This window comes from Dendropsophus ebraccatus, unplaced genomic scaffold (genome assembly GCF_027789765.1).
Source record: "Dendropsophus ebraccatus isolate aDenEbr1 unplaced genomic scaffold, aDenEbr1.pat pat_scaffold_662_ctg1, whole genome shotgun sequence".
Classification (NCBI taxonomy): domain Eukaryota; kingdom Metazoa; phylum Chordata; class Amphibia; order Anura; family Hylidae; genus Dendropsophus; species Dendropsophus ebraccatus.
The window spans coordinates 44699-56825 of NW_027210261.1; the positions used below are offsets into that span (position 1 = coordinate 44699).

The following is a 12127-nucleotide window of genomic DNA, read 5'->3' on the forward strand; positions in this document are numbered from 1 at the left end:
TGAGGCCCCTTGTGGGTTGTGACATCATTAGCCTTTCTGTGATGTCATCCCCAGTTTGTAGTACACACTGGTAGGTCCACAGTGATTGTCTGAAGAGCTGACACTTGGTCTGTGACCTCATACTGTGACTAGATGAGATTTAGAATAGACTCACCTGTAGGTCGTCCTTACCTGGTGCCCAATCACTAGCTGCAGTGAGGAAGAAGATCCAGGATCTTCAGGAGAAGGTGGATAATGCTGAGGAACGAGGAGACCGGCTAAGGAAGGAGATGGCTGAGGAGAGGGAGGCGCGGGAGCGAGTAAGTCCACTCACACATGGACTGTAAAAATACTGTGAGGGGCAACACACCATCTGTGTGTCCACCATACTGCCCAGTATCATCTCTACACCATCCATGTGTCCACCATACTGCCCGGTATCATCTCTACACCATCCATGTGTCCACCATACTGCCCAGTATCATCTCTACACCATCCATGTGTCCACCATACTGCCCGGTATCCTCTCCAACCCATCCATGTGTCCACCGTACTGCCCGGTATCATCTCTACACCATCCATGTGTCCACCGTACTGCCCGGTATCATCTCTACACCATCCATGTGTCCACCATACTGCCCAGTATCATCTCTACACCATCCATGTGTCCACCATACTGCCCGGTATCATCTCTACACCATCCATGTGTCCACCATACTGCCCGGTATCATCTCTACACCATCCATGTGTCCACCATACTGCCCGGTATCCTCTCCAACCCATCCATGTGTCCACCATACTGCCCGGTATCATCTGTACACCATCCATGTGTCCACCATACTGCCCGGTATCATCTGTACACCATCCATGTGTCCACCATACTGCCCGGTATCATCTGTACACCATCCATGTGTCCACCATACTGCCCGGTATCATCTCTACACCATCCATGTGTCCACCGTACTGCCCGGTATCATCTCTACACCATCCATGTGTCCACCGTACTGCCCGGTATCATCTCTACACCATCCATGTGTCCACCGTACTGCCCAGTATCATCTCTACACCATCCATGTGTCCACCATACTGCCCGGTATCATCTCTACACCATCCATGTGTCCACCATACTGCCCGGTATCATCTCTACACCATCCATGTGTCCACCATACTGCCCGGTATCATCTCTACACCATCCATGTGTCCACCATACTGCCCGGTATCATCTCTACACCATCCATGTGTCCACCATACTGCCCGGTATCATCTCTACACCATCCGTGTGTCCACCATACTGCCCGGTATCATCTCTACACCATCCATGTGTCCACCGTACTGCCCAGTATCATCTCTACCATATCCATGTGTCCACCATACTGCCCGGTATCCTCTCTACACCATCTGTGTGTCCACCATACTGCCCAGTATCATCTCTACACCATCCATGTGTCCACCATACTGCCCGGTATCATCTCTACACCATCCATGTGTCCACCATACTGCCCGGTATCATCTGTACACCATCCATGTGTCCACCATACTGCCCGGTATCATCTCTACACCATCCATGTGTCCACCATACTGCCCAGTATCATCTCTACACCATCCATGTGTCCACCATACTGCCCGGTATCATCTCTACACCATCCATGTGTCCACCGTACTGCCTGGTATCATCTCTACACCATCCGTGTGTCCACCATACTGCCCGGTATCATCTCTACACCATCCATGTGTCCACCGTACTGCCCAGTATCATCTCTACCATATCCATGTGTCCACCATACTGCCCGGTATCATCTCTACACCATCCATGTGTCCACCATACTGCCCGGTATCATCTCTACACCATCCATGTGTCCACCATACTGCCCAGTATCATCTCTACACCATCCATGTGTCCACCATACTGCCCGGTATCATCTCTACACCATCCATGTGTCCACCATACTGCCCGGTATCATCTCTACACCATCCATGTCCACCGTACTGCCCGGTATCATCTCTACACCATCCATGTGTCCACCATACTGCCCAGTATCATCTCTACACCATCCATGTGTCCACCATACTGCCCAGTATCATCTGTACACCATCTGTGTGTCCACCATACTGCCCGGTATCATCTCTACACCATCTGTGTGTCCACCATACTGCCCGGTATCATCTCTACACCATCTGTGTGTCCACCATACTGCCCGGTATCATCTCTACACCATCTGTGTGTCCACCGTACTGCCCGGTATCATCTCTACACCATCCATGTGTCCACCGTACTGCCCGGTATCATCTCTACACCATCCATGTGTCCACCATACTGCCCGGTATCATCTCTACACCATCCATGTGTCCACCATACTGCCCGGTATCATCTCTACACCATCCATGTGTCCACCATACTGCCCAGTATCATCTTTACACCATCCATGTGTCCACCATACTGCCCGGTATCATCTCTACACCATCCATGTGTCCACCGTACTGCCTGGTATCATCTCTACACCATCCGTGTGTCCACCATACTGCCCGGTATCATCTGTACACCATCCATGTGTCCACCATACTGCCCAGTATCATCTCTACACCATCCATGTGTCCACCATACTGCCCGGTATCATCTCTACACCATCCATGTGTCCACCATACTGCCCGGTATCATCTCTACACCATCTGTGTGTCCACCGTACTGCCCGGTATCATCTCTACACCATCCATGTGTCCACCGTACTGCCCGGTATCATCTCTACACCATCCATGTGTCCACCATACTGCCCGGTATCATCTCTACACCATTCATGTGTCCCCCATACTGCCTGGTGACACCATTCCGCGCCCCAGTGATTTGTGTAGTTTTGGGTGGGGTGGGATCGGCCCCTCATCCTATGATCGGGTTTCGGGTGTTGTGTGTCACTGGTGAATAATACATGAGCTGCTGCTCTCTGGTTTCATATAGCCGCATCCTCATCAATTATTCATGACCTGAAGAGCTGTCATGGGGACGGGGTGATGCTGAGTCTCTGGACTATGTGACTATGCTCCCCCCCCCCCCAGTGGTCAGGGGACATGTGACTGCTCCCCCCAGTGGTCAGGGGACATGTGACTGCTCCCCCCAGTGGTCAGGGGACATGTGACTGCACCCCCCAGTGGTCAGGGGACATGTGACTGCACCCCCCAGTGGTCAGGGGACATGTGACTGCTCCCCCCAGTGGTCAGGGGACATGTGACTGCTCCCCCCAGTGGTCAGGGGACATGTGACTGCTCCCCCCAGTGGTCAGGGGACATGTGACTGCTCCCCCCAGTGGTCAGGGGACATGTGACTGCTCCCCCCAGTGGTAAGTGAAATGTGACAGCGCCCCCCAGTGGTCAGGGTCATGTGTCACACACTGTTTTCCCGTTGCAGGCGGAGGCGGATGTGGCTTCTCTGAACAGACGCATCCAGCTGGTGGAGGAGGAGCTGGACCGCGCACAGGAGAGACTGGCAACAGCCCTGCAGAAGCTGGAAGAGACTGAGAAAGCTGTGGACGAGAGCGAGAGGTGCCTGCTGCAGACTATTACCCCCCACACATCTGCAGAACATTGCTCTGTACCTCCTGACAGATACATAGTGACATCTCCTGCAGACTATTACACTCCGACCCCCCTACATGGCTGCAGAACATTGCTCTGTACCTCCTGACAGATACATAGTGACATCTCCTGCAGACTATTGCACTCCGACCCCCCTACATGGCTGCAGAACATTGCTCTGTACCTCCCGACAGATACATAGTGACATCTCCTGCAGACTATTACATTTCTCTTCTTTGTTTCACAGAGGTATGAAAGTCATAGAGAACAGGGCCACCAAAGACGAGGAGAAGATGCACGACCAGGACCTCCAGCTCAAGGAAGCCAAACATGTGGCTGAAGACTCCGACAGGAAGTATGAGGAGGTGAGTCCTCTGGGGGGCCACCTACCATATCTGTTCACCCGGGGCCCCTTACCATAGGTCCTGTGATATAAGTACACTCGTTCTTCTACTGGTCTCCTCCCGATCCTCCTGTTATCTCCTGGTCTCCGGGTCATCCCCTGGTCATCTCCTGGTCTCCTCCTGGTCCCCCGGGTCATCTCCTGGTCTCCTCCTGGTCCCCCGGGTCATCTCCTGGTCTCCTCCTGGTCCCCCGGGTCATCTCCTGGTCTCCTCCTGGTCCCCCGGGTCATCTCCTGGTCTCCTCCTGGTCCCCCGGGTCATCTCCTGGTCTCCTCCTGGTCCCCCGGGTCATCTCCTGGTCTCCTCCTGGTCCCCCGGGTCATCTCCTGGTCTCCTCCTGGTCCCCCGGGTCATCTCCTGGTCTCCTCCTGGTCCCCCGGGTCATCTCCTGGTCTCCTCCTGGTCCCCCGGGTCATCTCCTGGTCTCCTCCTGGTCCCCCGGGTCATCTCCTGGTCTCCTCCTGGTCCCCCGGGTCATCTCCTGGTCTCCTCCTGGTCCCCCGGGTCATCTCCTGGTCTCCTCCTGGTCCCCCGGGTCATCTCCTGGTCTCCTCCTGGTCCCCCGGGTCATCTCCTGGTCTCCTCCTGGTCCCCCGGGTCATCTCCTGGTCTCCTCCTGGTCCCCCGGGTCATCTCCTGGTCTCCTCCTGGTCCCCCGGGTCATCTCCTGGTCTCCTCCTGGTCCCCCGGGTCATCTCCTGGTCTCCTCCTGGTCCCCCGGGTCATCTCCTGGTCTCCTCCTGGTCCCCCGGGTCATCTCCTGGTCTCTTCCTGGTCCCCCGGGTCATCTCCTGGTCTCTTCCTGGTCCCCCGGGTCATCTCCTGGTCTCCTCCTGGTCCCCCGGGTCATCTCCTGGTCTCCTCCTGGTCCCCCGGGTCATCTCCTGGTCCCCCGGGTCATCTCCTGGTCTCCTTCTATGTGATGATTGTCTTGTTTTCTAGGATCGAGATCTAATCTGTCCTTTAATCTCTTGTGTCTCAGGTCGCTCGTAAATTAGTGATAATAGAGGGAGAGCTGGAGCGATCTGAAGAAAGGGCCGAGGTTGCTGAGAGGTGAGTAAAGTGCCATGTAGAGACTCGGACCACCCTCCTGACAGGGTACCGATCATGTGAGGTAGTGATGGTGGACAGGAAAGTCTTCATCTAATATTAGGGAGGTCGACTATGTTATCTTCCTCAACTCTCAATATAGTAGGCCTCTACTCTCAGTATAACCCCTCCATAGGCCTCTCCTCTCAGTGTAACTCATAGACCTCTCCTCTGAGTGTAACCCCTCCATAGGCCTCTTCTCTCAGTGTAACCCCTCCATAAGCCTCTCCTCTCAGTATAACCCCTCCATAGGCCTCTCCTCTCAGTGTAACCCCTCCATAGGCCTCTCCTCTCTGTATAACCCCTCCATAGGCTTCTCCTCTCAGTATAATCCCTCCATAGGCCTCTCCTCTCAGTATACCCCTCCATAGGCCTCTCCTCTCAGTGTAACCCCTCCATAGGCCTCTCCTCTCAGTATAACCCCTCCATAGGCCTCTCCTCTCTGTATAACCCCTCCATAGGCCTCTCCTCTCAGTATAACCCCTCCATAAGCCTCTCCTCTGTGTAACCCCTCCATAGACCTCTCCTCTCAGTATACCCCTCCATAGGCCTCTCCTCTCAGTGTAACCCCTCCATAGGCCTCTCCTCTCTGTATAACCCCTCCATAAGCCTCTCCTCTCAGTGTAATCCCTCCATAAGCCTCTCCTCTCAGTATAACCCCTCCATAGGCCTCTCCTCTCAGTATAACCCCTCCATAGGCCTCTCCTCTCAGTGTAATCCCTCCATAGACCTCTCCTCTCAGTATAACCCCTCCATAAGCCTCTCCTCTCAGTGTAACCCATAGGCCTCTCCTCTCAGTATAACCCCTCCATAGGCCTTTCCTCTCAGTGTAACCCCTCCATGGGTCTCCTCTCAGTGTAACCCCTCCATAGACCTCTCCTCTCAGTGTAACCCCTCCATAGACCTCTCCTCTCAGTGTAACCCCTCCATAAGCCTCTCCTCTCAGTATAACCCCTCCATAGGCCTCTCCTCTCAGTATAACCCCTCCATAGGCCTCTCCTCTCAGTATAACCCCTCCATAGGCCTCTCCTCTCAGTATAACCCCTCCATAGGCCTCTCCTCTCAGTGTAACCCCTCCATAGGCCTCTCCTCTCAGTGTAACCCCTCCATAGGCCTCTCCTCTCAGTATAACCCCTCCATAAGCCTCTCCTCTCAGTATAACCCCTCCATAGGCCTCTCCTCTCAGTATAACCCCTCCATAGACCTCTCCTCTTAGTATAACCCCTCCATAGGCCTCTCCTCTTAGTATAACCCCTCCATAGGCCTCTCCTCTCAGTGTAACCCCTCCATAGGCCTCTCCTCTCAGTATAATCCCTCCATAAGCCTCTCCTCTCAGTATAATCCCTCCATAGGCCTCTCCTCTCAGTATAATCCCTCCATAGGCCTCTCCTCTCAGTATAATCCCTCCATAGGCCTCTCCTCTCAGTATAATCCCTCCATAGGCCTCTCCTCTCAGTATAATCCCTCCATAGGCCTCTCCTCTCAGTATAACCCCTCCATAGACCTCTCCTCTCAGTATAATCCCTCCATAGGCCTCTCCTCTCAGTGTAACCCCTCCATAGGCCTCTCCTCTCAGTATAATCCCTCCATAAGCCTCTCCTCTCAGTGTAATCCCTCCATAGGCCTCTCCTCTCAGTGTAACCCCTCCATAAGCCTCTCCTCTCAGTGTAACCCCTCCATAGGCCTCTCCTCTCAGTGTAACCCCTCCATAGGCCTCTCCTCTCAGTGTAATCCCTCCATAGGCCTCTCCTCTCAGTGTAACCCCTCCATAAGCCTCTCCTCTCAGTATAACCCCTACATAGGCCTCTCCTCTCAGTATAATCCCTCCATAAGCCTCTCCTCTCAGTGTAACCCCTCCATAGGCCTCTCCTCTCAGTATAGCCCCTCCATAGGCCTCTCCTCTCAGTGTAACCCCTCCATAAGCCTCTCCTCTCAGTGTAACCCCTCCATAGGCCTCTCCTCTCAGTGTAACCCCTCCATAAGCCTCTCCTCTCAGTGTAACCCCTCCATAGGCCTCTCCTCTCAGTGTAACCCCTCCATAGGCCTCTCCTCTCAGTGTAATCCCTCCATAGGCCTCTCCTCTCAGTGTAACCCCTCCATAAGCCTCTCCTCTCAGTATAACCCCTACATAGGCCTCTCCTCTCAGTATAATCCCTCCATAAGCCTCTCCTCTCAGTGTAACCCCTCCATAGGCCTCTCCTCTCAGTATAGCCCCTCCATAGGCCTCTCCTCTCAGTGTAACCCCTCCATAAGCCTCTCCTCTCAGTGTAACCCCTCCATAGGCCTCTCCTCTCAGTGTAACCCCTCCATAAGCCTCTCCTCTCAGTGTAACCCCTCCATAGGCCTCTCCTCTCAGTGTAACCCCTCCATAAGCCTCTCCTCTCAGTATAATCCCTCCATAGGCCTCTCCTCTCAGTATAACTCCTCCATAGGCCTCTCCTCTCAGTGTAACCCCTCCATAAGCCTCTCCTCTCAGTATAACCCCTCCATAGGCCTCTCCTCTCAGTGTAACCCCTCCATAAGCCTCTCCTCTCAGTATAACTCCTCCATAGGCCTCTCCTCTCAGTGTAACCCCTCCATAAGCCTCTCCTCTCAGTATAACCCCTCCATAGACCTCTCCTCTCAGGGTGTCTGTTAACCAGTGATGTCAGGGTACTGTGAGTAATGTAATGATCTGAATACTTACTGAGGCTGGTTTCACACACAGCAGTTTTTGTACTGAAGCTAGAAGTGTATCCATCAGGAAAGAGAAGTTATATTTTCCAGCCCATTTGAATCCACTTTTGGCTTTGGCACAAAAACTGTAGCATCATTTTCCAAGAATCTGGCATGTGTGACACCAGCATGAATATCAGACCTACTGGCCATGATGTCACTAAGCTAGTGAGTGATGTCATGGACCCAGGAGTCATGTGACAGCTGAGAAGAATGAAATCCCAGATTCTGAGTATTGTCGCTTCCTCCCTAAGTCGGTACAGAGAGCTAGAAGCAGAACTCCGCACCATGGACCAAGCCTTGAAATCCCTGATAGCAGCAGAGGAGGAGGTATTGGATGGGAGCCGGGACTCCTGTCTCTGCTGTCTGTCCTCTGCTCTTATCTCTTCTGTGGAGCAGAGGTCTCTGCCTCTGTCTGAGATCTTGCTGTAGTCATAGAGGAAGCGGTGTGGCCCTTCCTCCATCTGCTGGACTCTCCTCACACTCCCTCTTCCCTCCATCTCCTTCTTGTTATTTTCATCTTATTTTGGCTTCTCTTCTCATCATTGCTCTTCCACCTTTCTCTCTCCCTTCCTTCTTCTCCCATCACCTGTCCTCCATTCTGTCCGTCCTCCCCGCTTCACCTCCCTGGTGTTACTTTCCCGGCACAGTAAATGTGCCGACTTGGAGGAGGAGCTGAAGAATGTCACCAATAACCTAAAGTCTCTTGAGGCTCAAGCAGATAAGGTATCATGTGCTTTATGTATACAGGACTATCTGCTGTGTGATAACATGTCCTGGCACCCCCTCCTAATCCGTCTAAGACCCCTCACCCCGGCCCTGTCTTCCTACTCTGACCTGGAGCTTCTCCTGCTCAGTGCTATGCATGGAGGCACCATCCTCTAACATGTCTAACCTCGGTGTGAAGCTCTTGTGTCCTCCTCCTCTTCACCATCTGGATGTCCCCATGATGGACTTTGATCTTCTTAATGTCTTCTTCCATAGTATTCATCTAAAGAAGACCACTATGAGGATGAGATAAGACACCTCACCGAGCGGCTGAAGGAGGTGAGACCAGGATGCTCTGTTCTCTTGTACATTATCATGGATTGTCCATCTCGGCTCTATAAAGTGTAATTGTCTGTTTTTTAGACGGAAAGCCGAGTTGAGTTTGCAGAAAAGTCAGTGGCGAAGCTGGAGAAGACAATCGATGATCTGGAAGGTAAGAGGGGCCCCCATAGTGTTATCTTCTCTGTCCTCCTATGTCTATGTCCATGCTGCACAGCACATAAAATCCTTGGCCATTGGTGGGTGCAACCTGTTCAGAGCTGGCAACCGGTAACTGTTATATATTTATGATGTCACTGTTAGCTATGCGTATTATAATTGTCAGGAAGTAGGATGTGCAGCCTTATCCAGGCTCAAATATCCTAGTTGGGTTGTTTTTACTGGCTTGTCCTAGTTGTGTTCTTCTGACTGGCTTGTCCTAGTTTGGTTCTTCTGACTGGCTTGTCCTCGTTGGGTTCTTCTGACTGGCTTGTCCTAGTTTGGTTCTTCTGACTGGCTTGTCCTCGTTGGGTTCTTCTGACTGGCTTGTCCTCGTTGGGTTCTTCTGACTGGCTTGTCCTCGTTGGGTTCTTCTGACTGGCTTGTCCTCGTTGGGTTCTTCTGACTGGCTTGTCCTAGTTTGGTTCTTCTGACTGGCTTGTCCTCGTTGGGTTCTTCTGACTGGCTTGTCCTCGTTGGGTTCTTCTGACTGGCTTGTCCTCGTTGGGTTCTTCTGACTGGCTTGTCCTCGTTGGGTTCTTCTGACTGGCTTGTCCTAGTTGAGTTCTTCTTACTGGCTTGTCCTAGTTGGGTTCTTCTTAATGGCTTGTCCTTGCTGAATTGTCCTAGTTGGGTTGTTCTTTCTTGGTTGACCTTGCTAGTTTCTCCACACTGGGGTTTCCTTGCTGGTTGGTCCTACTTGGTTATCCTTTTGTATAATCCTTGCTGAGTTTTTCTGCTGGGCTGTCCCGTGGCTTCTCTTCTGGCTTGTCATTTCTGTGTTGTCCTTGCTGGGTTATACTCTTAGGGTTGTCCTGCTGGTTTCTTCTTGCTGGATTGTCCATGCTGACTTGAACTGGGTTGTCATTGCACATTTTTTATTTCTGGTGTGTCCATGCTGGGTTCTCTGCTCTGCGTTGTCAGTTCTGAGTTGTCCTTGCTACGTTTGTCTATGCTGGGTTTGCCAGTGTGGGTTGTCAGTTCTGAGTTGCCCTTGCTGGGTTGTTCTCGTGGGTTTCCCTCTCCGGGTTGTCCTGCTGGGTTTCTCTATGCTGCATTGTCCTATGTGCATTGTCCAAGCTGACTTTGCAGGGTTGTCCTTGCAGGGTTGTTCTTTCTGTGTTGCCCTAAAATAGTAATAATGGAAATACTAAATGGGCAGACTAGATGGATCAGGTGGTCTTTTTCTGCTGATAATCTGCTATGTTTCTATGTCCTCGTTGGGTTTGTCCAGGCCTGGTTGTCCTCTCTGGTTTTGTTCATGCCTGGTTGTCCTCTCTGGGTTGCCCTGTAGGGTTTTCCTTACAGGAGTCGTAGTGGCTGGGTCCTCCTTACTGGTTTTCTACATGCCACTTTGCCCTCTCTGGGTTGTACCTGCTGGCCTGTCCTCTGGGTTGTCCACACTGGGTTCTGTCTTGGTTGTTCTTTTTGTGTTGCCCTCACTGGATAATTCTTGCTTGTGGCTGCCTCCTCTCCCCTCCTCTCTTAGTGTATTTCTGCCTATTCTATACTGACTTTCTGTCCTCTGCTTTGTGCCTTCTGTTCTCCTGCTGCTCTGTAGATGAGGTCTATGCTCAGAAGATGAAGTATAAGGCCATCAGTGAGGAGCTGGATAACGCCCTCAATGACATTACCTCCCTGTGAGCCATGATTCCTCTGCCCACCCTGCGGTCCTGTCACTGCTGTCCTGTCACTGCTGTCCTGCGGCCTGTCTCTCCTGTGCCCTTCTTCTCTTGAGTGCTTCCTCCAGGCTGGTCCTCTACACAGACTCCCATTGCCCTGGATCACCTCCATGCTTTCTTGTTCTTCCTCTTTCTTCTCTGTGCTCCTGAATGTTAGACATGGAGGGCTTGTCCTCCGCTGCCTCTTCTGTCCTGTACATAAATCTATACTGGGCTCTTGTGCTTTCTTTTCTTTTTATTGTGTTTTGTGCTATATTTTGTGAGTGGGGGCCGAGAGACGAGTGACACCTACCTGGACATGTCCTAGATCTGCCATGGAAGCTTATGTTGCGCCTGTTCATTGGCGTGGTTCCATCATTGGTGAATAAAGTGCTTCTTTACGCCTTTCCTTTGCTCTCGTCTTTTCTTGTCTCCATGTTTCCTTCAAGTCAATTGGTTCATTCATATACAAAGCCCTCACTAATAGTAATCTCACCTCCCCATAGCTCATCTGAATACAATTCTAGGAGTATCGTGAGGACTGACACTAACCCTGAGATGTAGGAGATCAAGCCCTATGGGACCTGTGATGGTGGCCATTGCTAGTAGCTGTAATGGCTCTGGTGGTGATAACCTCGCTGAGGAGGACGTCTATCATAGTGGAGCCAAATAACCTTGCAGATGAAGACGTCTACCTGGGTGGAGCTAGATAGGTAGACGTCTTCATCTGCAAGGCTATCTAGCTCCACCCAGGTAGACGTCTTCATCTGCAAGGTTATTTGGCTCCACTATGATAGATGTCTTCCTCAGCGAGGTTATCCGGCTCCCCCCAGCTAGACGTCCTCCTCTGCGAGGTTATCCAGCTCCACCTAGGTAGACGTCTTTATCTGCAAGGCTAGGTGGAGCTGTATAACCTTGCAGAGGAGGACATCTAACTGGGGGATCCGGATAACCTTGCAGAGGAGGACGTCTAGCTGGGGGGAGCCGGGTAACCTCTTAGAGGAGGACGTTTAGCTGGGGGGAGCCGGACGTCTACTTGGGTGGTGCTGGATAGCCTTGCAGATGAGGACATCTACCTGTGTGGAGCTGGATAGTCTTGCAGATGAGGATATCTACCTGGGTGGAGCTGGATAACCTCACAGAGGAGGACGTCTACCTGGGTGGAGCCGGATAACCTTGCAGAGAAGGACGTCTACCTGTGTGGACCTGAATAGCCTTGCAGATGAGGATATCTACCTGGGAGGAGCTGGAGAACCTTGCAGAGGAGGACGTCCAGCTGGGGGGAGCCGGATAATCTCGCAGAGGAGGACATCTACCTGGGTGTAGCCAGATAACCTCGCAAAGGAGGCTAAGATTTATAAGTCAGTATTAGGCTATGTTCCCACTACGGGAAAATGATGACCGTTATTTTAGGACCAAATGACGGCCCTCTATTGGTAGTGACTGCCACAAATAATGTTCATGAACATT

At 52.1% G+C, this 12127-nt stretch overlaps 1 protein-coding gene across 10 annotated transcripts in view; it reads left to right on the forward strand.

The window, feature by feature from the left end:
* LOC138778623 (tropomyosin beta chain-like) overlaps positions 1-12127 on the forward strand; it is a 48345-nt gene that overhangs the window by 35221 nt on the left and 997 nt on the right. For 3 of the 10 annotated variants that reach the window (XM_069956462.1, XM_069956463.1, XM_069956472.1), the window contains 6 exons: positions 3377-3510; positions 3791-3908; positions 4930-5000; positions 8006-8081; positions 8736-8798; positions 8883-8952. In XM_069956462.1, coding sequence (XP_069812563.1) covers positions 3377-3510; positions 3791-3908; positions 4930-5000; positions 8006-8081; positions 8736-8798; positions 8883-8952 — 532 coding nt within the window. Of the gene's footprint in view, positions 1-160; positions 300-3376; positions 3511-3790; positions 3909-4929; positions 5001-8005; positions 8082-8401; positions 8478-8735; positions 8799-8882; positions 8953-10557; positions 11067-12127 lie in introns of those variants that run through there. The other 7 variants (XM_069956471.1, XM_069956468.1, XM_069956464.1 and 4 more) reach the window with 7 other exon arrangements.